The sequence below is a fragment of the Silurus meridionalis genome, chromosome 23 (genome assembly GCF_014805685.1).
Source record: "Silurus meridionalis isolate SWU-2019-XX chromosome 23, ASM1480568v1, whole genome shotgun sequence".
Lineage (NCBI taxonomy): Eukaryota > Metazoa > Chordata > Actinopteri > Siluriformes > Siluridae > Silurus > Silurus meridionalis.
Genome location: NC_060906.1, coordinates 17686960 through 17713573, shown reverse-complemented (window position 1 = coordinate 17713573; position 26614 = coordinate 17686960). Strand labels below are relative to the sequence as shown.

General features: G+C 39.6%; 1 protein-coding gene across 2 annotated transcripts in view; it reads left to right on the top strand.

Moving 5' to 3' along the window:
• The first annotated feature begins 1371 nt into the window (after positions 1–1371).
• lpgat1 (lysophosphatidylglycerol acyltransferase 1) overlaps positions 1372–26614 on the top strand; it is a 51885-nt gene continuing 26642 nt past the window's right edge. Inside the window, exons 1-3 of one of the 2 annotated variants that reach the window (XM_046836529.1) lie at positions 1372–1982; positions 13527–13779; positions 25355–25473. In XM_046836529.1, the coding sequence (XP_046692485.1) occupies positions 13542–13779; positions 25355–25473 (357 nt within the window). In that variant the 5' untranslated portion in view covers positions 1372–1982; positions 13527–13541. Of the gene's footprint in view, positions 1983–10878; positions 11007–13526; positions 13780–25354; positions 25474–26614 lie in introns of those variants that run through there. The other variant, XM_046836530.1, reaches the window with a different exon arrangement.

The following is a 26614-nucleotide window of genomic DNA, read 5'->3' as shown; positions in this document are numbered from 1 at the left end:
TGGAGATGCCTAATCTTTCAATTTTGCGTCACGACATGCCAAAGCAAAATTTGCACAAGCCTAATTAGATCTGTTTGCAATCAAATACAACTGCAGACTGCAAATTAGTAAGAAAAAATATCCATATTTTAATTTTAATCACGTGGTCCATTTAATAAGCAGAAAGCTGAGGATGGTAATTGTATAGAATACCATGTTTTCTGTTAAACATCCTTTTTTTTGTTAAGTACATGTCTGCTGCCAGCTGTTCGGTCACTGTAGGTCTGCGTAGATGACTAATGATGAGCTGTCGAGTTCATCAAACCGCTGGAATGTATAACTGATGATTGCTGTGAATGTTGCTATGCACTCCCGGTCATGCCTCCAACCTTAAACCACCACAGCTGCCACTTTTTGGGTCTATTTCAAGCGTAGCAACTGTTCTGCAATCTGTTCCATAAACATAAGGCTGAATACGGATGAGCACTGTGAAAGAAATCCTCTGATGAAACTGCAGCGAGACTCGACTTGCTTCAACTGACGTTATTTTGACATCATACAACGCAGGGAACTGTGTGGATTCGGGATGTAGCCTGCGATTGATTGTGAACATACACATTCACACCTAAAATCTACACACGAATGCTTTGTAACACTTTTTTTTTTTTTTTTTTGCTTTTGTTTATTTTTTTGTTGGTTTTATTTGTGTTTATAATTTGTAGTGGAGTATAAAACCAGCTCATTGTACAGTAATCACTGCACAAATACACCTTGATATGACTTGATTTTCGGCTCAATTTAACCGTCAATTCAGTCACAGAGACATCATCTTTATTACTAATGTATGAACATTTTGATAAATGATCACCTGGATGTATCATTCACTCCCAGGCAGACCCAGTGCATGGGGTGTTGTGCCTGGGATGGATGATTGTGATATTTGAGTTGTGATATTTAAAGCACACTGTGACGTATTTCTGTTTCAAATGCCTGAACAGCTGTTGGAGTCGAGACCTCAGTCCTGGAGAGCCACAGTCACTTGTGTTCTGCATTTCGCTACAGAACACACACTAAACACACAAATGGACACTGGAATACAGAACTCAAGTTGAAATGAAATTGTGTTCCTTTGTTTGTCCATCCATCCATCCATCCATCCATCTATCCATCCATCTATCTATCTATCTATCTATCTATCTATCTATCTATCTATCTATCTATCTGTCTGTCTGTCTGTCTGTCTGTCTGTCTGTCTGTCTGTCTGTCTGTCTGTCTGTCTGTCTGTCTGTCTGTCTGATCACACCGCTAGTTGAAATGAATCGTTTTCCTTGTTTGGCCGCGTGGTGGCGGTAGTGTGGCCCGCTTTGCTCGGCAACCCACCGAAGAAAGACGAAGAAGAAGAACTAAGCAGAGGAAGAGGACCGTTGGGTTTTTCGGTCGACGCGCTTCTCCCGTATATTAAACATGACTATTAGAAATAAATTTCTCATAATGATTTGCATTTTCTCGTTGATGTGTTAGACGTTTTATCCGGGCACGAAAAAAAAAAAGACGGAATTGGATCTTCCCCCATTTTTCTTTTTTTGAATAATATTTTTCCTTCGATCGACCTCGTAGTATTTTGGAGGGGATTTGACGGAGGCACCATCGCCGTCACCATCATCAACTTGGAGGCCAGAAAAGGAGATTTCATTCATTTCCTGCTTTACACCACACTTGGATGCATCGCACAGACCACCTTCCTCCTCCTCCACATCATCATCATCATCCTCTTCATCGATTCTATTGAGCAGTCGATCGTTTGATTGTTCGATTAACCGAAGCCGATGCAGCGGTACAGGGCTCGTGCACACCGGCGTGGTTGACATGGCAACGACTTATTCGGATGTATAAAATAGCATCTATAGGAAGCATCGTGATCTCCATGTGACTTTTTGCATCGCGCTGTAGTTCAGCTCCTCTCAGCTGGCTCGTTTCTCCTTTCATCGTCCGGCATTTGCACTGTGAGTACTAACGATGTCTATAAAGAGCTTCACTGGATACACACACACACACACACACACACACACACATGCAATCTGATCTATCTAATCTAAACCCAGCTACAATATTCACAAAGGCATGATGTAGGATTTATTTATTAGTATAGTTTTTTTTTTGATGTTGCTGCCATGACCTCTACCTTTGTATGATAATCGTGGACACGTCCCCCCCACGTGACCGGCAGATGATCCAGCTTTGATTAGCTTGATAACTCTTGGATTTGGCATCGTCTTTATCCACACACACACACACACACACTGTCCCGGTCTTATTGACCTTGTAAAAAGTGTGGATCTCCTGCAGTGGTCTGATCCTCCGAAAATCCTGAACCCATCTAGATCCACGTCCTTATCTTCTCCAGAACCCGCGCGTGCTCTTCCTTCCTGTGTTGCGTTAGGGAGCATTAGTTACACAGGCTGATCAAATTTTCATGGCCTTGACCTAATTGTGTGTTCAAACACAACCAATTAAACACGAATAAGCCACAGTGAGACACTAAGCACCAGGGTTCATGCTTCCAGGAGACTCTGTGACTGTCTGCGTGCTCCTCAAGAGAACTTGCATCTTACATCAAGATTTGGATACAAACTTTTACTATATACTCTGGTTTTAGGGCCTTTTTAACATCAACATCAGATTATTTGTGAGAGTAAGAGGATATTATACATTAAATATAGTGCTACATGTATTTATATGGTAGCAGAGATATTTCTGTTAGGGTTCCAAGCCTGAGGTGTTCCACTAGAACTTTGTAGAGGTTGTAGACGTTGTGGAGATTGTTGTACTTGTGGGGGATGGAGAAGTTGAAGTGGTTGTCAAGTTTATTTCTATAGTGATTTTCATAACAGACATTGTCTCAAAGCAGTTTTACAGAATTAACAGTTAAGGTGAATGATGTGTATTTATCCCTGATCAGCAGTAATGGTGACTGTGACAAGAACAAACTCCCTTAGATGGTATGAGGAAGAAACCTTGAGAGGAACCAGACTCAAAAGGGAAACCCATCCTCATTTGAATGACATCAACAGTGTGATTATACTCTATAAAACAATACAAAACACCAGAGAGTGAGAACTAACATGAGCACTGGAGTGTAAGATAATGAGTAATGTTCTTTCTACAGTCTTTTACAGTCATTATGGTTATAAAACTAGGAGCTACTAAGCAACTTATAAAATAGCTCAACATCTGGTTGTGGTTGTGAAGGATGTAGTGGTTGTATAAGTTGTGGAGGATGTAGAGGTTGTAAAGGTTGTAGAGGTTGTGGAGGATGTAGAGGTTGTGGAGGTTGTGGAAGATGTAGTGGTTGTGGAGGATGTAGAGGTTGTATAAGTTGTGAATGATGTGGAGGATGTAGAGGTTGTAGTGGTTGTGGAGGATGTAGAGGTTGTAGTGGTTGTGGAGGATGTAGAGGTTGTTGTGGTTGTGGAGGATGTAGCGGTTGTGAAGGAGCTAGAGGTTGTAGAAGTTGTGGAGGAGGTAGAGGTTGTAGTGGTTGTGGAGGATGTAGAGGTTGTGGTGGATGTAGAGATTGTAGTGGGTATGGAGGATGTAGAGGTTGTTGTGGTTGTGGTGGATGTAGAGGTTGTGGAGGATGTAGAGGTTGTAGTGGTTGTGGTGGATGTAGAGGTTGTGGAGGATGTAGAGGTTGTAGTGGTTGTGGAGGATGTAGAGGTTGTAGTGGTTGTGGTGGATGTAGAGGTTGTGGTGAATGTAGAGGTTGTAGTGGTTGTGGAGGATGTAGAGGTTGTGGAGGATGTAGAGGTTGTAGTGGTTGTGGAGGATGGAGGATGTAGAGGTTGTAGTGGTTGTGGTGGATGTAGAGGTTGTGGAGAATGTAGAGGATGTCGAGGTTGTAGAGGTTGTGGAGGATGTAGAGGTTGTGGAGGATGTAGAGGTTGTAGAGGTTGTAGTGGTTATGGAGGATGTAGAGGTTGTAGTGGTTGTGGTGGATGTAGAGGTTGTGGAGGATGTAGAGGATGTCGAGGTTGTAGTGGTTATGGAGGATGTAGAGGTTGTAGTGGTTGTGGTGGATGTAGAGGTTGTAGTGGTTGTGGAGGATGTAGTGGTTGTGGTGGATGTAGAGGTTGTAGTGGTTGTGGAGGGTGTAGTGGTTGTATAAGTTGTGGAGTATGTAGAGGTTGTAGAGGATGTCGAGGTTGTAGAGGTTGTGGAGGATGTAGAGGTTGTGGAGGATGTAGAGGTTGTGGAGGATGTAGAAGTTGTGGAGGATGTAGAGGTTGTAGTGGTTGTGGTGGATGTAGAGGTTGTGGAGGATGTAGAGGATGTAGAGGTTGTAGTGGTTATGGAGGATGTAGAGGTTGTAGTGGTTGTGGTGGATGTAGAGGTTGTAGTGGTTGTGGAGGATGTAGAGGATGTAGAGGTTGTAGTGGTTGTGGTGGATGTAGAGGTTGTAGTGGTTGTGGAGGTGTAGTGGTTGTATAAGTTGTGGAGGATGTAGAGGTTGTAAAGGTTGTAGAGGTTGTGGAGGATGTAGAGGTTGTGGAGGTTGTAGTGGTTGTGGAGGATGTAGAGGTTGTTGTGGTTGTGGAGGATGTAGCGGTTGTGAAGGAGCTAGAGGTTGTAGAAGTTGTGGAGGAGGTAGAGGTTGTAGTGGTTGTGGAGGATGTAGAGGTTGTGGAGGATGTAGAGGTTGTGGTGGATGTAGAGATTGTAGTGGGTATGGAGGATGTAGAGGTTGTAGTGGATGTAGAGGTTGTGGAGGATGTAGAGGTTGTAGTGGTTGTGGTGGATGTAGAGTTGTGGAGGATGTAGAGGTTGTAGTGGTTGTGGAGGATGTAGAGGTTGTAGTGGTTGTGGTGGATGTAGAGGTTGTGGTGAATGTAGAGGTTGTAGTGGTTGTGGAGGATGTAGAGGTTGTGGAGAATGTAGAGGATGTCGAGGTTGTAGTGGTTATGGAGGATGTAGAGGTTGTAGAGGTTGTGGAGGATGGAGGATGTAGAGGTTGTAGTGGTTGTGGTGGATGTAGAGGTTGTGGAGGATGTAGAGGATGTCGAGGTTGTAGTGGTTATGGAGGATGTAGAGGTTGTAGTGGTTGTGGTGGATGTAGAGGTTGTGGTGGATGTAGAGATTGTAGTTGTGGTTGTGGTGGACATCGAGGTTGTAGTGGTTGTGGAGGATGTAGAGGTTGTGGTGGATGTAGAGGTTGTAGTGGTTGTGGAGGGTGTAGTGGTTGTATAAGTTGTGGAGTATGTAGAGGTTGTAAAGGTTGTAGAGGTTGTGGAGGATGTAGAGGTTGTGGAGGATGTAGTGGTTGTGAAGGTTGTGGAAGATGTAGTGGTTGTGGAGGATGTAGAGGTTCTATAAGTTGTGAATGTTGTGGAGGATGTAGAGGTTGTTTTGGTTGTGGAGGATGTAAGCGGTTGTGGAGGAGGTAGAGGTTGTAGAAGTTGTGGAGGAGGTAGAGGTTGTAGAGGTTGTGGAGGATGTAGAGGTTGTGGAGGATGTAGAGGTTGTGGTGGATGTAGAGGTTGTGGTGGATGTAGAGATTGTAGTGGGTATGGAGGATGTAGAAGTTGTAGTGGTTGTGGTGGATGTAGAGGTTGTGGAGGTTGTAGTGGTTGTGGTGGATGTAGAGGTTGTGGAGGATGTAGAGGTTGTAGTGGTTGTGGAGGATGTAGAGGTTGTAGTGGTTGTGGTGGATGTAGAGGTTGTGGAGGATGTAGAGGTTGTAGTGGTTGTGGAGGATGTAGAGGTTGTAGTTGTGGTGAATGTAGAGTTTGTAGTGGTTGTATAAGTTGTGGAGGATGTAGTGGTTGTGGAGGATGTAGAGGTTGTTGTGGTTGTGGAGGATGTGGAGGATGTAGCGGTTGTGGAGGAGGTAGAGGTTGTAGAAGTTGTGGAGAGGTAGAGGTTGTAGAGGTTGTGGAGGAGGTAGAGGTTGTGGCGGATGTAGAGGTTGTGGTGGATGTAGAGATTGTAGTGGGTATGGAGGATGTAGAAGTTGTAGTGGTTGTGGAGGATGTAGAGGTTGTAGTGGTTGTGGAGGATGTAGAGGTTGTAGTGGTTGTGGTGCATGTAGAGGTTGTGGAGGATGTAGAGGATGTTGAGGTTGTAGTGGTTATGGAGGATGTAGAGGTTGTAGTGGTTGTGGTGGATGTAGAGGTTGTAGTGGTTGTGGTGGATGTAGAGATTGTAGTTGTGGTTGTGGTGGACATTGAGGTTGTAGTGGTTGTGGAGGATATAGAGGTTGTGGTGGATGTAGAGGTTGTAGTGGTTGTGGAGGGTGTAGTGGTTGGTGTAAAATGAAGAGGTTGTGGGGTTGAGGAGATGGTAGAAGTTGTGGAGGATGTACAGATATTGAAGGTTGTAGAGATTGTGTAGATTGTAGAGGTAGGTGGAGGTTGTTGAAGTTGTGCAGATTGGTGGAGGTTGTAGTGGTTGTAGAAATAGACGAAGGCCTGAGACAATATTTGGTTGTCAGTTTGGGGGTTTGTAGGTGTATTTTAGTGGTCATTGTATTTATGGTTAAGCAATGGGGTGTAATGTGTATTTTTGTGTTTTGGAAGTTTTCGGACATATGGGTATTTGGTGTGGTCGTATATGTGGTTAGAGTTAATTGGTTGTGTGGACTGTTGGTGGTTTGGGGTGTTTGTGACTGAAGGTTTTGGCTGTTTGGTTGGTATTTTTGTGTGTAGTGTGGGGTATTTGCAGTTGGAGATGTTTTAGGGATGTTTATAGTGTGGGGTATTTGTAGTTTTATTTTGTTGTGCAGAGTATTTATATTTATAGTGTGTGGGTGTTTGTGTTTAGTGGTATTTGTTTGTGTTGGTGTCTTTGTGATTATGTGGAGTTTCTGTGGTACAGGTTTTTTATGGATATGTGGAGTGTTTGTTATGCTGGTGCTTTTTGGGTTGGTGGAGTGTTTGTAGTGTGGGGGTATTTGTGGTTTGTGGTGTTTGCTCGTGGTTTTTTAATCAATAAAAAAATCCGAACAGTTCCAGTTTCCACTTCAGGTTACATTTAAAAGTAATTCTTAATGAAGGTTACAGTTGGAGGTTGGGGCTGATTTATGTGCTTTTAGTTTTTGTGTAAGTAAAGTTTGCAGACATTCAGGAGTCAGAGGAATCAGCATGCCACTAGAAAAGCTCTTGTCCTGTATTGTGTGCTATTTTGCATCACACACACGCTAATTGGTTGAGCAGGTCTCTGTAGCCAGAAAGGTTAAGACTTGGACCATGGGACTGTTTTCTTTTTTTCTTTCTTTTCCATTCCAGACATTCTTGACTACTCTACCTCAGATATAACCCAGGCCCTACTGAGCTGCAGTATTTATAAAGGGGATTTATCTCCTGGATTATTTCTCTTTTGCTGAATAAAACAAATTATACCTCAGTAAAAATATACTGTTGCTGGTAGTCATTTACTACCTTTTCTGCTACACTGACATATCATTTTGCCTCACAGTGCACATTTTGACCTTATGTGCGAGTAAACAGGCCACAGTCAATGCGAATGACTTACAGGCTCAGATGTATATACACTATATGGACAAAAGTATTGGGACGCCTGACTTTTCCTGCCATATGTGGTTCTTCTCCAAACTGTTATCACAAAGCTGGAGGCACACAATTGTATAGGACATCTTTGGATGTGGTATAATACAATTTTGTGTTTACTTGAACATGGAAACCCAAACCTGTTCCAGCCTGGCAATGCCCCTGTGCACAAAGTGATCTCCTTGAAGATCTGGTTCACATGCTTTGGGAGGAAGATCTTGAGTGGCCTGCTATAGAGTTCTGATCTCATCCTTACTGAAGACCTTTTGGATGAATTGGAACGCTGACTGCACCCCAGGCCTCCTCACCTCACCTACATCAGTACCTGGTTTTACCAACACCCCTGTGGCTGATGAACACAAATGTCCAAAAGTACACTCTAAAATCTAGAGGAACATCTTCCCAGAGGAGTTGAGGGAATTATAAGAGCAAATTGGGACTAAATGTGGAATGCAATGCTGAAAAAGCACATACTATACTTATGACCAGGTGTCCGCAAACTTTTGGCAATATAGTATATCATACCTAAGGTAATGAGGTTGGAGCTGATGCTGAATTTTAGAGGATTAATATCAGAGGTTGGCTCTTAGATGTTGCCACATGGAGGTTGTCACTTAGAGTTTGTAAGTCATCAGACGTCCCCCCTGTGCTTCGTCAGATACTTATTGGAATACTCACAGATTAGGGTCTGATATCAGACCATTTTTTCCACAAAGAGCATAGTGTCATGTCATTGATGACATTTAAAAGGCAAATTAAGCAGGTAACCCCACAGTGACTCCTGCACTGCTTTGTAGTTGTCCTTATCCAAGTGGACATCTGCTGACACACACAGCACGGCTACCCTTCTTTTTTCCAACTCATATTCTACAAAAAAAAAAAAAAAAAGCAATTTTTCTACAATTTTTGTTATGCACTCACTAATCATATAATAGCTTTTTGTCCATTAAGACAAAATGTCTTAATGGTCAGTGAGCTTGGAGGTTGAGAACTGTGTTAGGTTCGAGTTTGTGAATGAATGAGAATAGTACAATCTTCATATAGAGCATTTCATTGGCCGTTCATTTTACACGTTGGACAGTCGTAACAAGCAGTTTACCACATCTGTATGAAGGTGTATGTGACAAATAAAAATTAAATCCTCCACATTCAAAACATTGGCAGGATACGGCTTATACACAGTAGTGATGGGAAGATCGGATCATTTTAACGACGGTTCTTTGAATCTCTATTTGCAAAACTAACAAATTTACGTAAAGTAAAACCCTATTGTACGAGCAACTCGTGGTACGAGAAATCGAAGATACGAGTGACTTTGCTCGCAAAATTTTACCCTATTTTGCGAGCAAATTTTAAAGGCACGAGCAAACCCACGCTGCGGGTCGCTCTTGTTGCAAAATCTTAACTTTTTTTATATTTTTATTTCACTAAAAATCTTGAAAAATGTCTCCCAAGAAAATCAGTGATGGTACTGGGAAAAAGAAAGTAAATAGAATTGCCGTTGAAACCAAGAAGGAAATAGTGGAAATGTAAGAGCGTGTTGTGCATACGTCAGCGGTATGGGGTGTCTAGCGTTACCATAAGCATCATAGTGAAGAATAAAGAGGTCAAGAGAAGGAGATACTTCTTCCAAAAACTAACTTCCTTCCTCTCTCACCATCCACCACCATCTCACACTCACAATCAACCACTACCACATGGGCAAGTGTGAAATTTCGTTTATCGTGCAGTACTGTATTTTTATTAATTTATCTTTAATTTTATTACAGTATTTTATTATCTTATTATTAATAATGTATTTATTTGTCAAACAGTAATTTGTGGGGTATTTGTTTGATAAAATAGGCTACAAATACTTTTTTAGTGCAGAAATAAGCGATCGAATGAGATCTCGGAACGGACTAAATCGCTTTTTCATTAAATCTTACAGGGAAAATTAATTTGAACGTACGAGCAAATGGACCTACGAGCAATTTTCACGAACGAATTATGCTCGTCCAACAGGGTTTTACTGTGTATATATTTTAGTAATTTTGTTTATTTCGGTCTCTTAATCACCTCCATAGCGTATAGGTTAGTCACGTGACAAAAGGACGAACGATTCGGACCCGGGGACTCGTGAGATTAACAATTCTGTTTTCTTTACATAAACTACGGCAGTGGTGTCCAATGTTTTCCACAAAGGGACAGTGTGGGTGCAGGTTTTCATTTCGACCGATCAAAGCTCTTGCTTGGTTGGAATAAAAACCTGCACCCACACCGGCCCTTTGCGGAAAAGATTGGACACCACTGACCTGCGGAGATTTCGCGATGCTTTGTTCATAAAAAAAAAAAACACGAACAAATCACTCATTCTTCTGCGCCACATGAAAGACTTGTTCAAACGGAACGAATTGTTCGACCCATCAATACTACGCAGTGATTTTGCGACAGTTTATTTATTCTTGCGATTAAAAATGTGAAAATGAAAACTAAGACCATGCTGTTCGGTGGTTGCATGATCTCTCAGACCAGGAACTAACGTGCTGTTGGAAATTGTCCGAAGAACAAAACACAATGTGACTGCATTGGATTACAGCAGTGAAGGCTGGATACTGACTAACAACTCAAGAATATGCCATTTTTAACCTAAAACCAACAACATGATCCATTAGAACTTAATACGAATTAAATGTAAAAGACGTTAGCCAGCATTGTATTGCACAAATAAATAAAATGGGCAAATTGCTGCAGTTTTGGAGATCCTCCGACCCAGTCATCTAGCCATCACAATTTGCCCATTTTTCCTGCTTTCAACATGTCAACTTTGAGGACAAAATATTCACTTGCTGCCTAATAATATCCCACCCACTAACAGGTGCCCCGATGAAGAGATGATCAGTGTAATTCACTTCACTGAGCATAATGATTTAATGTCATAATGTTATGCCTGATCGTTATATATATAAAATGTGACTTGGCAAGTCTCTGTAATTGGCAGGACAGTGACAATTCTATTCACAATTCTGTCTAAAACGTCCTGTAGGTGTTGAAATCTGCCACATGAATCTATTCAGTCACTGTTCTGTGGATAAGGGTGAGCTCCTTCTTGAGAAGACCACGGCAATCAGTATACAACCGGAAAAAAAATGTTTGTAATGATTTACAGTGACTCTTTGTTCTATAGGGAGAAATTGACCCCCCAGTTGTGGCAGTGAAACATATCTTAACAAAACAACGTTATCTGATGAGTTCAGTTCTAGTAAAACCTCACTAACTCGTTCCTCCCTCTTTAGTTTGCGATTTTTGCTCTCTTTTTCCAGTAATGACAAGTGATTCAACAAAGCGGAGTGTGTTAGCGGCTCTCAGGTTAATAATTAAGTCGCCGCGTCTGAAGCCATAACCGATAGACGCACGGGGTTGCGTGTGTTTGCCTGCGATTGTCTTTATTGAGCACCGAGGACACACCGAGGAAGAGCCTTGTAGGTGAGCTGCTTGGTTCAGCTGACACAGTAGCTTTGGTTTTAATGGACCCTTTTGAGACAATCTCGGTCTTAACATTAGTATTTTTTAATACGTGGGAACCATTTTGCTGTATGTTTAACTATAACATTAGAGGTATGCCAGTTACATATTGCTGTTCTGATCATTAACTAGACTCTCTGTAGGACTTTGTCTTGTCTACATTTTAGGGCATATGTAGCATATTGCTGTGGAGAATATGGACAATACTGTTGGAGTCCATGCGTTCAACCCTTCTGTTTAATTCAGAAAAGGCTGCCTATGTCCTAGTTTTTTTCTTTGTGCTGTTTTGCATAAAAACCCCTTTTTAAAAGTTCTAAATTCTGTTTTGTTGAGCAGAAAGTTTAAGAAATAATCTGTGAAAAATCTTTGTTCATTACAATTCAATATAAGATTAGAAAGATGTATGTTTTTTAAAATGTAATATCAGTGAAGGTCACCAGTAACATATATGATTTAGTGGTTACAATTTGCTTTAACCGACTGCTAAAGTACAGACTAGGCCTTGGTTTGTAGTTAGCCGAAGCGTCTTTGGTCTTTCATCCCAGATTATCTCGACTGTGTGTAAATTAGGGGTGTGATGAGCTCACACATTGTCTATGTGCTGTTATATCTTCTTTAAAAACAAGCTAAAAGCAGATATCGGATTCAGTGCAAGCCATCATCTTTAATTGGATGTTTAGCATGCGGGGAATATGTCCTAATGTATATCTGTAGGCGCTTATGGAGTTCACATTAGGCACTAAAATAAGCTTTTATTGCTGAGGCGTGTCTTTCGATTATTCTGAACAGTAAGTCCAAAAGTCCACTACCAAGAACCTTTTTTTTCCCCTGGATCCTTGTTTTATTTCTATTTTACTACAGCAGTTTGCAAATGATTCTATATATTAATTAGTCACATTCTCTTTCCGTATCTTTTGTTTTTTTTTTCTCTGTTAGTAATATGACCAAATATTGACTGAAAGCTTTGACACTGGAGACTCCTTCCAGAAATGTCAAATAAATAATTCCCTACCAGCATTTCATTTTCTTTTTTTTTTTTGAACCCTTTCATTATTTCACATAGATTCTTTTTGTGGATCTCTGTGTAATTAGTCTCCTTGTAATTATCGATAGAAACGTAACACAATACAGACACGTGAGCTGCAGCAAATCAGAGCTGCTGTTCTGGACAACTGAGCAACACCTTCTGATAACCATAGTTATTAGCGGTGTGATAATAAATACCTTATTAACTCTCCTCCAGTATTTTGCAGGCTCATAAACAAGGTAGATTTTTTTCTTTTTATATATATATATATATATATATATATATATATATATATATATATATATATATATATATATATAAATACATACATACATACATACATACATGTCAAACAGAAAAACCAAGACATGATTTTTTTCAAATAAATGAGTATGAAAGCTTGATTATAGTTATCAGGAAATAACATTTCATTCAACACAATACAATTTTATCTTCATGCTTTAAACATACATTTACTTCACACATACATATACTTCTATCATTATAATACAATTAATGTGATTAATGATTTTTTTCCACATGTTGAATTGTACTTTTTGACCCTGAGGTAATGTGTATAACTAAAAGAAATTGTACAATTTTTCGGTTTGTCCAGAATTGAGACCCCCATATTGATACTGGGACAAGCACGAGGCTCTGTGTCTAGCTTGTAGGGACGAAACTGAATATGAATTCATTCTCCATGAACAGATGATGGTTACTAAACAGAGACGGATAGCAGGCAAACCGCTTGTTTAAGAAAGAGCGTAAGAAATCTGGTTGAGACTGGAGGACCTTGCATGATGCAAATAATGCACATGAGCATGAGCCAATGGCCAGCTGTAAAGCTTGCAGAAGAAATACAGATCATGCTTATTAACATAAACATGAAGTGTGTGTACAGAACGAATCTGGTTCAGGATGGAGGCGGTTTAAATTAGACTGCTATTGTATGTTTGTGGAACTCAATTTCTTCGAAAACGTTGCCAGCAGATACAAATAAACATAGAAACCATGGAAGTGGCATTTAAAGAACTGTCCTGAACACAACTATGGAGGAATCCACCCTTTAATGCATACATGACTCTCACAATTGGGTAGTATCACTGTGATTGGCATGGGGAGAGTGTATGGCATCCCTGCCAGATGTGCATTCCTCTATCACATGTTACTACTAATTGCTATACCATTTTCGAGATTCAAAGTTTTAATCTTTGGACTTCGGACAAGCACTTCTTTTGGTTTGGTCTTCGCTCGGTGCAGAGGTTTAAGTTTGTATAAATTTTTGAACTTTTGGAGCACTAAACAGAGAATTAGACTACAGGGGAAGCGCCAATCCTTTGATGTCCTCCTAGTTATCATTGCAGTGAATTGTAGAAGTTATCGGCTCATGCCGAATGTTCACACACTCCGCACATCCTCGGCTTACCAGCGCTGTGTTCTCTGTTGTGCAGTGTGCTTGTAGCAGAATGGCCCTGCTGGTTGAAGAGCTGCGCGGACTGAGCTGGATCCTCATCAAAGCACTGCTGCGCTTCACCTTCATGTTCATCAACAACTGCGTGGCGATTCCGTCCTACTGCTTGTACCTGATCGTCCTGCAGCCGCTGAGGATGGTGCACAGCTCTGCTTTCTGGCACATCGAAGGCGTCATGTTCCGGTGGCTTCTGGCCATGGTGGCATCATGGGGCTGGTGTGCAGGATACACAGGTAATCTAATCGGCTGCATCGCTTTTTACACGCCAAACTACATGCACGTCGGCATATTAGGAAAATATGGTTGAACGATTAAGTGTGCATTATCTATACTATCGCTACTACATCTGCTGCTGCTACTACTAATATTAATAATTTATATTGGAGGATGTTATCGTGATAGGACGACTAGGATGGAACCTACAGCATCTACATCAAGTTTTTCTGAAAATATAGCATTTTTTTTAGAAACCATTATTGATTTCTGTTTTAGTTTGAATATAGAAAAAATTAATAAATTATAAAACAGAAGTAAATATTGGCATGTATTAGTTGGACTAAAACTTGCTCAGAATGTCATGTCATGACCACCTAATGCTGGAAGCAAAGTGCAGGTTACATGCACAATGAGTAACAACGAAAGACAATTTGATTAATTATTTATTTATCTCCAATGTTCTCTCTCTTTCACCAAATTACTGTTAGTGGCTTCATTATCAATGTATCTTATCAAATCAAATTTTATTTGTCACATACATACAGAGTACGACATGCAGTGAAATGCTTTTTACCACGGTCCGGCATGAGGGAGTAGAATGAGGAGACAAATAAACCAAGAAAAAAAAAGAAGGTAGATAAGTAAAAAGAGAAAAATAAAAGTATAAACTTTCTTTCGGCTTCTCCCGTTAGGGGTCACCACAGCGGATCCTCCGCATGTTTGATTTGGCACGTTTTTACGCTGGATGCCCTTCCTAACGCAACCCTCCCAATTTATCCGGGTTTGGAACTGGCACTGAGAGTGGCTGGGGTTGGTTCCTGACCGGGGATCGAACCCGGGCCGCAGCGGTGAGAGCACCGCATCCTAACCACTAGACCACCAGGGAAAAGAAAAATAAAAAGTATAAACTATATCAAATATATAAAGATGTATGTGAAAAAAGTGTATATACAAGGATGCGTATGAACAGTAAACAGTCAAATTTAAGGTGATTGACCTTAAATTTTTATATTATATATTATTTTATATTATATTATAATATTATAGTGGTTTTGTTGTTCTCACAAACTACTGAGTGTGCGTCAGATCGAAGTCTATGAAGATATAGTCAAATGTAACCAACAAATAATTGTGTAATAAGTCTTCCATGTTAGCGTTTGTTTTTTTATCAGTCAGGAACAGCTCGAGGTAATGAGGGTTAAGTATCATCACGTCTTATGTCAGGCTTCAGATGTTCTAAAGTTGAATTAGCTCATTATCCAACTGCAATACAGTGTCAAGTTATTGTATTCCCTGTCCATGTAGACTCTGCCAAACCTCATGCTGTTTCAGCAGACCTTATTTTTATTATGTGTTCGAGTCACTGACCCTTATTCCTTAAATGTGGCCAGGCAGTGGAGTTTTGTTTGATTTATCATTTGTATCACTTCCAGATAGAATTACAGTACTTCTCCAAACTTTTGCTTTTTATCTAGGTTACAGTAAATATGGTCCTAACCACCTTGTTGTAGAGACACTACTGAAGAACGGTTTGCTTTTCAAGATTTACAAAATGTTTGCCAAGATTAACTTGTTTTGGGTCACCTGAGATGGACTTGTTTTTTGGCCATTTTGGTTACACTTTTCAGTGAGATGTGAGACCTTCTTTCAGCTAAGATTAGATGGCCTTTTTTTTTTTTGGGTGAGGTGAGATCCGATGGACTTCCTTTTGGCTAAAGCCCTATTCGGACGGGGACTAATTTTCCAAACGACGTTTGAGTTAGAATTTTTTCAGCCGACGTCTGTCATTTCATGTATAAATTTGGCGGGACTAACATCTCCATGTTTATTATGGAGCTAGGAGTGTCTGTGTTTTACATGTAGGCGTTGCACAAGACCACATGTCCAGGATGCATGGATTGCATATGGTCATATGACCGATCAATAGTAAAATGGCGGCGAAAAAGAAACTTGAATACCGGCACGCTAGGGTTAGTACGGTAGTTCACGTTGACCAAAACACACAAGAAAACGCGTTTTGGAAAAAAAACATTTTTGGCAATCACAGACATTCGCATTCGGACGGGATTATAATTCTCAGAGGACTGCCGAGTTTGCTGAAAAACAGTAGGTAATTTGCTCTGGAATTTTTGCAAAGGTCGTGTGAGAGAAAGACAAACATGGAAGATTCGGACGGGATTAAAATCACAAAGTACGTCTGTGAAACAGAAATTTCTCTAACGACCCCCTGTAAAACTAGTCCCGTCCTAATAGGGCTTAAGATGTGATGGATTTCTTTTTGGCTGATATGTGATAGACTTCCTTTTGGCTGAAATGTGATGGACTTCCTTTTGGCTGAAATGTGATGGACTTTCTTTTGGCTGAAATGTGATGGACTTTCTTTTGGGTGGACATTTTTTGGTTGAAGGGAGATGGAAATTTTTTTTTAGGTGGGATGGGACCTATTTTGGGACCTATATTTAGAATGGATGGATTTAGGCAAGATTTACTTTTCTTTAAATGTGATGGATGTTTGTGTGTATAAATTGTTGACTTCTGTTTTTAAGTGATGCGATTGAATTTTCGTCTGGTGTAGGTGGACTTTGGGGTGACATGAAATGAATTTTGATCTGGTTGAGGTGAGTTGGAGTTTTCTGTTGGTAGTGTAAATGGGTAATATGGACATGTCTTAGGTGATTAGAAACTGACTTCTTTTGGTGTGGGTGATTTTTTTATAATGTAATATACTTAATGGAAAAAAACACCCTTTTTGTCTGGGTGAGGTGAAATGGACTTTTCTTTTGGGTGAGCTGTGTGTTTTTGGATGAGGTAAACATTTAAGATATGATCTTTATGATTATATATATATCATTATATACATTATATATATTTTGAGGCATTTCTATCTTGAGGTTAGATTTGCACTCTGGAATAGAATGAGACGCAGTATTTACGCCTCCTTTGAAGCCTTCAGAATGTGAAGGGAGGGAAACGCTTGGAATTGAGTGGTTATTGAACAGCTTAAATGCCTATGAAAAAAAAAAAGGAGAAAAAAAGATGAGCAGGAAATGGAGTTCTATTGTGCTTTTTCTGTTGTATTGTGCAGAGAATGTTCTTGTGCATATTGAATGCCAGGACATTTAAGAAAAATTTAGGAAAAACCACCATCGATCTTCAAAAAAAAAAAAAAAAAATTGCTTTGGAATTTAACATTGTGCAAATCGTCCTTTTATCGACACCATGTGAATACCTGTAGAGATCAGAGCTCTGTGTGGGTGTGTTATTAACATATCGCATGGGGAGGACTGATGACTTTTTTTTATAGTTAGATATGCTCAAAAAGGTTCAGATCAGGTGTCTGGCAATTACTAGATATACAGTATTTCCCTTTTGTTACAGTATATTATAGTTTTTGGTTTATTGTGAGCTTAATGAGTCATTTAGCAGTAGGATGCCTAGGTAGGTATTATTTTCTCATAGTGCTTGATCTGCAACATAAAGACTCGTTTCAGATTCTTATTATGGAAGAAAAAGGGAAAAGTTTTAAAATGAACGTCAGTGATGAGAATGCTTATTGATTCGAGTTAGCTTACATGCGCTTTATACAAAAGTATAGGGACACCTGACTTTTCGGCCATATTGTTGTATTCTCTCAAGCTGCTAGAATCATGTATTGTAGAGGACGGCTTTGGGTGCAGTACAGAATTACGTTTTGCCTCCACTTCATCTAGGAGAGCCAAACCTGTCCCAGCATGACATTGCTCTTGTGCACAAAGCAAGCTCCATGAGGATATAGTTTACATGCTTTGGAGAGGAAGATCTTGAGTGGCCTGCTATAGAGCTCTGACCTCACCCCAGATCTCCACACCCTAAATCAGTACCTGACTGTCATTATAGTTGAATGAGCACACAATCTCCACATGCATACTCCAAAATTTAGAACATGTTGGAAGAGGAGAGCTTATTCAAAGCAAATGAGCCCAAAATGTGGATGTCCAAAAGCATGTATGAATCTTATGGTCAGGTGTCCACAAACCTTTGTACACTTTGTTTAGCTTTTGATACGTTTCTTTGTAAACACACTGAGCATTTGTAAAGCAGCGTTGATCTCAATAACCTGTAGTTGATAATTTTGACTTTAATTATGACAAAGAAATCATAATAAAAATATACATTTATGACAAAAGCTTGCATAGATGTTATTATATGAAATATTTCTGTCACAGTGCAACTAGTCTAGATTTTTCTGGAAAACTTGACCCCGGTCTCTATTCGGAGATATGAGGCTAGGATGAGAGTCATGTGCTGGAAATGAGTTGATGATTTTGAGCGCTCCTATGCTGTTTGCCAAGCCTTTAGGGAAGGACACACTCCTGTTAACACACTGCACGCTAAGTGCTTTGACAGCTCTGAGAGTTCATAGAGGGTGAGGCAAGTTAGATAAATATAGAAATGTATATAGGGGAGTTTTCGAACATATTAATATTGTATGCATGCATTTGTACATGTACGTATAGAAAAAACAACAACGTATCTGTCAGTGATTGCATTACTCCAGACTCACCTATATATTAAAGTGCGAGAGAAAAAACTGAACTGCGAGAGAAAAAACTTTGAATTGCGAGGGAAAAAAATCACTGAATTGAAAGAGAAATGCGAGAGGAAAAAAACACTGAATTGTGAGAGAAAAACACTGAATTAAGAGAGAAAAAACATTTAATTGTGAAAGAAAAAACACTGAATTGCAAGAGTAAAAACATTGGATTCAACAATTCAGACAAACTGGAAAAGGTAGGTATAGTTTGTGAATGGTTTGCTTGCCAATGTTTACTTCTGTTATTTTCTTATATTTAAAGGTGCACTAATCGAAATAAAAAAATTGTTTAAAGAAAACAGAGAACTTTACACATGTACAAGAAAAAAAGTTAGAAGATTTCATACTCCTTGTATATCTTGAATGACAGGTGTCTCTTCTAATGATCGGTAAGTGTTCCATTCACAAACTATACCTACCTTTTCCGGTTTGTCTGAAATGTCGTTGTGTTTTTGTTCTTTTGCTTTCAGATTTGTTTTGTTTTCGGATTTGTTAGTTTTTTCTAATTTGTTAATTTGATTTCTAATTTGTTCGTGTTTTGTCGGCCACCGTAAAAAACACTGACTTGCGAGAGAGAAAACACTGACTTGCGAGAGAGAAAACACTGAATTGCGAGAGAAAAAATTTAATTGTGAGAGAAAAAACACTGAATTGTGAGAGAAAAAACACTGAATTGTGAGAAAAAAAACTGACTTGCGAGAGAAAAAACACTAAATTGCGAGAGAAAAAACTGAATTGCGAGAGAAAAAACACTGAATTGTGAGTGAAAAAAGGCTGACTTGAGAGAGAAAAAACACTAAATTGCGAGAAAAAAAAACACTGACTTGCGAGAGAGAAAACTTTGAATTGCGAGAGAAAAAAACACTGACTTGCGAGAGAAAAAACACTGACTTGCGAGAGAGAAAACACTGACTTGCGAGAGAAAAAAAACTGAATTGCGAGAGAAAAAAACACTGATATATACGAGAGAAAAAACATTGAATTGCGCGTGAGAGAAAACATTGAATTGCGAGAGAGAAAACGCTGAACTGCCAGAGAAAAGACTATTAGAATTAGGTTGAAACCTCTCCAGAGTTTAGCGGGTGTTACGTCAGTAATAATGGTCCGTGGGGAAACTCAGTGTTCTGTAAGTAGTTAAATGATCTAACAAATAATTTGCCTCAATGCATTTTTTGTATTCCAATTACTCGAGTCACTCAAGAAATTGTTTCAGCCCTAATATTTATATTCCCCTAACCATTCAGTTCCCCTCCAATTTTGTAAATGTGGGTAGGGTCATCCTGGGAGAGACCACATGAATAGAAATGCTTCGTAAGCTGTATGGCATAAATGTGATTAGTCCGAATAACTGTATTGATTTTTAGCGATTTCTTTGCCAAATTAGACAATTGGACCGAGACAATGGTCGAAAAAATTCCACCTCAGTCTAACACATTTGTATCGTTCTGTTTTTCCCTTTCGTGTGCATATGCATGTGTAGTATTTTAGTACATTATGTATTTGTTTGCTTATTTATTTAGGGAAATAAACCAATAAATAATCTTTTAATTGAATGATATTCTATTGAGTATTCTAACACGCCGGATTGCAGACTAAGTGTTTTGACAGCTCTTTGAGGTCAATACGGGAGAGAAAAGATGGCTGCCAGCCAGCACATGCTGATTTGTTTTTAGGTTGCCCTTTTGTACAGTGACTCTGATGACTAAAACCCCCTGAACCCACTGACCATTCTAAAGCAGGAGGTAAAAAAAAATGTGTTTTAGAGAGAGAAACATAAGACATAGTAACAGTCGTTACAGTGATCTAAAGAGAATTCTTAGAACTACTCAGTTTATTAAATCTAAAGTCTGGATCAGAAAAAGAGTTTGAATTTATTGGTGAAAGCAAACTTCTGTTTATAGCTAGACACAAAAAGAATTACGTGACCACACACTCTGGTAAAGCTTCAAACCTGTCTGTCTTTGAGGAACACAGGATTGAAAAAGGAATTCAGAAAATGTTGGCAATGTCCAGGGACGTCACATGGGTCAGCCTAATTAGCCCAGATTGGACAGATAATCAGGGATAGCACAGATTCTTCTTTGTGTCCCTCTGAAAGTTTGAGTGCTTATGTGTTGTAGAGCAATAAATATGACTGAATAGGTTTGAATAATTACAGTAGTAATAGCAATAATAATCCCAATAAAACTAGGGAAATACTTGCTATTTTTTTTTTTTACATGATACACTACATGGACAATAGTTTGTGGACACTTGTCCATAAGGTTCAGCTTTTTTGAAGATCTCATTCCACTTTTAGTCTCACATTCAGATGTTATAATAACCTCCACTCTTGTGGGAAAGATATTCCACTAGATTTTGGAGTGTTCTTGTGGAGATTTGAGTTCATTGGCCACATAGGTGTTAGTGAATTCTTGTAGGTGAGGTGAGGATTCCTGGAATGCAGTCAGTGTTCCATTTCATCCTACAGGTGTTCACTAGGGCCGAGGTCAGTGCTCTATAGCAGACCACTCAAGAGCTTCCAGTTCAACCCATGTAAAGTCCAAGTGAACGGAAAATGTGACGTTACAGCATCCAAAGACGTCTTTATACAGTTGTGTGACTCAGTCTTTGTGACGAGTTTGTGGAATATCTCTTGAAAAGTCTGAAAATTCTATTGTCCAAAAAGTGTATGAAGATGTGGTGATGTTCCTAATAGGCTAACCGTTCTTTGGAACCAGAGCAGGATACATAACGAGTATACAGTGATCGATTTTGGATGGTAGCCACGGCGAGCACATAATACGACCATTTTTGTCAAACTAGGGCTTTTAATCTTATTTACTTCTGCAGGGCAAAGATTGTGCAGCATCACGACTAAAACAAAAGCCTCTGATATTACACTACCATTTGGAGCTCCATGCAAGTCAGTAATGATCAGATTTCATGTCAAAAATCGTCTCCTAGAGAATCCGTCACCGAGACATGACGTGAAGACACAACACATTGAGTTCCTATGTCCTGCAAGTCTGTCTGGTTTCATTGTGTGGAGAAATATATCTATAAACATGTGACTTTAATTTTGCCCGTTTGAAATACAAGCACAAAAAATTATAACCAGAATCAGAATCAGGTATATTGGCCAAGTGTGTTGACACACACAAGGAATTGGGTTCCAGCGGTTAATGACTCAAATGTACAGACATAAATAACACTATACATGCTAAAGTTATTTGTGCTGAAAATTAATGTTTTATTATAATTTTTTTAATTGTTTTATATATATATATATATATATATATATATATATATATATATATATATATATATATATATATATATATAATTAGTTTTCATTATTATATGTACCGTAAATTCCGGACTATTAAGCGCATCCATATATAAGCCGCACCCACTAAATTTTACAAAGATTTTTATTTTGAACATAAATACGCCCCACCTGTCTATAAGCCGCAGTGTCTACACTGAAACTAATGAACTTTACACAGGCTTTAACGAAAGACAGTGTCTGTTACACGGCATGTATCTAAACAGTAGCCTACCAAGAAAGTCATTGTTCACTGTCTTCCTCCTTCCTTTCACAACTATTTCTCTCGAGAGTTTTTCTTTTAAACTCGTCATGCGTTCAAAAATCACCATCGGTGAAGCTTTTCTCCCGATGCCGTGCAGTTCAGAACACAGGTGAAGTGTGTTTTTTTTATTTCATGCCGGTTGTTTTCAGCGTGACGAATGATTCGCATTTCCTGTTTACAGTCTGAGTGAGCGGCAGGTCAAACGTCAGAGGAACCTCATCCATATTTATGATGTGGTGCGGCCCGATTCAGTGGGAGCGCATCTGATTTAAGATAAAGAGTTTCATTGGTTCACCTGAACCTATTCGGCAATTTCATTGGTCCAATGTTATGGGGCTCAGTTTTTTGGCTAGAAGTTTGTGAAACCGGGAAAAACCCAGGAAAAAATCCATAAATTAGCCCCTTCATTGTTTAAGCGTGGATATAAAGCGTGGGGAAAAGTAGCGGCTTATAGTCCGGAAAATACGGTAATTATATTTAAGCTCAACGCAATATTCTTGAGCTTTTTGACCTCAGCTTTTTTCGCGTCATGTTCTCGAGTCCCGCTGTAAATTTGCAGAGTGCAATTAGGATGTTGGGGAAATAAACCACACTTTTCCACAGTGAACAGGTTCAGTCAGGTGAGCCGGCACATCACTTAGGTGCTGGTTTTATCTCATGCTTTCTATGCATCTCTGAGGAATTCCTCCGCTTTCTAACCTGATTTACTTAACGAAATGTAGCGAATATGTGGTTGAAGTGTTGAAACCGACAGAACCGACATGCGGAGGTCTGGAAGGAGAAGTTTGCAGAATGAACGCTTTCAAATAGTTCATAGTTTAACATTGTGTGTGGGTCAATTGCTGCGCTGTTGCGTTCTGTGTCCAGTTGGTTTAAACAGATACAATGATTAGCACTGTATTCCTGCACGGTTGGCGCCTTTGCATCTAAAATGCGTTTTATTGTCCTCCTACGCTCCCACAGCACATCCGCTGGTGGAGGTTAATTAACCTCACGACTACCTTTTACAGCACCGAGCTTAAGCATGTGGACAACATTTAGACAACAAGAATTCTCTTTTTTCTCTTACACATTTAATCACGGTGACCTCTAATTTATACTCCTGATTAATGCATGAGGTTACTAATACTTATGTTCTTGTGAAATTGATAGATGGTTCACTGTTAGAGATATAAATATTGATGGGGTGTACATTAGAACGTATTTTTCGACAACAGTTTCACATACAGTGCTCTCCTCTTCAGCCACTGCTCGTAACCTTGGGGTAACCATGGACAATCAACTGTCCTTCTTCTCACATGTCGCTAATGTGGCTCGTTCCTGTCGTTTTCTTCTCTACAACATCTGAAGGATTCAAACATTTCTGTCCACACAGGCTGCCCAGGTGCTTGTTTAGTCTCTTGTAATTTCAAGACTGGACTGCTGCAATCTCTGCTCAGGTCTTCCTCTGAACGATATTCATCCACTGCAAATGATCCAAAACGCAGCTGCATGACGTGTTCAACCAGCCCAAGTTTTCCCACACCACCCCACTGCTGCGCTCCCTTCACTGGCTTTCAGTAGCTGCACGTATCAGATTCAAAACACCGATGCTTGCCTACAAGGCCAAAAATGGACCAGCACCATCTTACCTTAGAGACCTCATCACACCTCGCACTGAACCACGCTGTCTGAGATCCTTCAGCACTGCTCGACTGGTATCACCTTCTCTCAGAATGAGAGGTAAGTATACTTCAAGGCTCTTCTCTGTTCTGGCACCGAGGTGGTGGAATGAACTTCCCCTAGATGTCCGTACAGCAGAGTCCCTGACTATCTTCAAGCGACGGTTGAAGACCCTTATCCTCCTGAAACACTTAAATTAGTACTTTCCAAGTTTGCTTTGTAGAATTTAAGAGTAATATTTATATGAAGTTTGTAATCTTATGGTCTTATTATAAAATCTTCTGGTCAGGTCTAGATGCAAAAACACCTTTAGGGCTACAGAGATCTTTATGATACTGAGCACAGATCTACCTCACATCAGGCAATAGAAGTCAAAAGCCAGTACAGAGACGTCCTCCTCGAAAGGCTTTTAAAAATGCACATATTTAGTTTTCCTCCTGGCACAAGTATAAATAAATCTCTCCCAACACCGTTATTTATTCTACAATGATCGTTTTAGTTGTGTCAAAATGGAAACTCCGGGCTACGCTCCTTTGCACTGTATTGAGAATGTTTCCTGTTCAGACACCACCAAACCATGTTCCTATTCTCTTATAGATCAAATATGAAACTTGTCTTTTTGAGCACCCCGTTAACTAACTAATCATGAAAGCAAGTCGACAGAGGCTTTAAGACCACAGCGTTGCCTAAACCAGGCACTCTGAGCCTCACCAGACTGTAACTCTGAGCTGATGGATACGTTCTAATCCACTTAGGCACTTCACATAGTGAACATGGCAGCCTGATGTGCGCCTGGGTAGCTCTATGCCGTCTGACAGGTGAGCATCGATCTCTGGCATCTGTACGAGTCGACACAAGTGCGCTCTGGATCATATTTCATATTGCAAATGATCGAGTCAGGAGCCAACATCGCAAATGAGCCCCCATCTTTAGCAGTAATGCTCAGATTATCAGCAATGTGTCGGAATTTCTAAGTTGTGTACTTTAGATAGGTTAAAGAGAAAAATCAGTATTGACTAAAACTTAAAAATACTTTTTTTTTTTTTTTTTTTATATATATATATAATACTACGATACATATTACTTTACTACAGTGGTACCTCAGAATACTAATTTAATTTGTTCTGAAACACGATTCGCATTCTGAAATATTCTGATACGAATTTCCCCATAAGAAATAATGTAAAGTGGGATAATTTGTTCCGAACGACCCCAAATATTAAAATAAAAATGCAACCAATATGCAGTAATATTTAGTATTTAGCATTTATTATTGAAACTTGCTTTTGGCGACGTTTTAAAATATCACTGGTCACTATTTCGACACTAAATAATATATAATTACTGTTATAATGTAATACACAAGAAGCAGTGATGGATATTAACGAAACAAAAACATGATAAACACGGCGCTAAGACGGCGCTCTCACTATGAATTGAAGACTCTGAGGGTTGAGAGGCATGGGGGAGGGCGTGGGAGGCAATACGAAATACCATTCGTATTGTGAATTTTATGTATTCGGAGACATTCGTATTCAAAGGTACCACTGTAATTGTAATATTATTAATTATTAACACCATTTTAGACTGTTTTTATTTCTGAGTCATTTAGGGTAACATTCCCCTGGTGATCTTCCCAGACAGTAAACGTCAATATAATCTCAGCCTATTTCATTGATGCATTCAATAATATCCTGCTTTTAAATTTGTAAAATAATTCTCTAAACTGCATCACATTATCAAGTACCACTCCTGATATTTCTCCCTCTTTTACTCCCTCCGTAGTGACAGAGTGGGGCGACGACGTGAGGCCGTTATCCGAAGATGAAGCGATGGTCATCGTCAACCATCAGGCCACCGGGGACGTCTGCACTCTAATGATGTGCCTGCAGGATAAAGGAACGGTACGAGCTGGTGTCAAAATACTAATGGCAGCTGATATCTGATATATAGAGCATTGCTTAAGATTATTCAATTTTAGTTTGTTTGATTGTGTTGTTTTTTTTTTTCCAAACCAAAATCTCTGTCATTCTTTGTGGAAAAAAAATCACATTCTGTTTCTGAATGACAAACACTGATTGTACTTGTAGTTGTTATCAGAGTGAAGTTAAGTAGAACGTCTGAAGCTCTGTAGCAGGCAATTTAAGAAAATTTGAGAAAATTTGTGTTGTTGTGTGGGGGTAAGGTATTTGTTATGCTTTCAGGTCATTCGTGTGAGTCCTTGTTAGTGTGATATCTCAAGAATGAGGGAACGTTTGTAGGCTTTGTGTTGGATTATCACTGTAACCAGCAGATGAATTGATTAGATTTTAGAATTGAAGTTGGAGCAGCATGTACTAGGCTTAAGGTTAACATGAGGTCAACTGTCTGATGTACACTGGATGGACAATAGTTTGTGGAAACCTGTTCATAAGATTTGTATGTCCTTTTTGAACACCCCATTCCACACTTGGTCCCCATTTGCTGTTACAATAAGCTCCACTCTTCTGGGAAGATGTTCCACTAGGTTTTGGAGTGTGCTTTTGGAGATTAGTGCTCATTCAGCTATAAGAGCTTTAGTCAGGTTGTAGAGTGAGGAGTGGAGTCCTGATGTGCAGTCAGCATTCTATACTTTTTAGTTTATATAGGTTTATTATATAGACAGCCGTTTGTGGGCACCTGACCGTGTGATCCAGATGTGCTTTTTTAAACATCCCATTTATTTTAGTTTCCTTTCGCTGTTAAAATAACTTCCACTGTTCTGGGAAGATGTTCCACTAGATTTTGGTGTGTGCTTGCCAGTAACTGGTGTAGGGTGAGGAGGCCTGGGGGTCACTCAGTGTTCCTATTTCATCACTAATGTGTTTGATAGGGTTGAGGTCTGAGCTTTATACTCAACACCTTCCATTTACATCTATATAAACCATATGTCCATAGAGCCGGCTTTGCGCACAGGGGCATCGGCATGCTGGAACAGGGTCTCCTTTAATGCTACGGCATCCACGCACATTCTATACAATTCTCTGCCTTGAGCTTTGTCGTAACACTTTGGGGTAGAGCCACTTA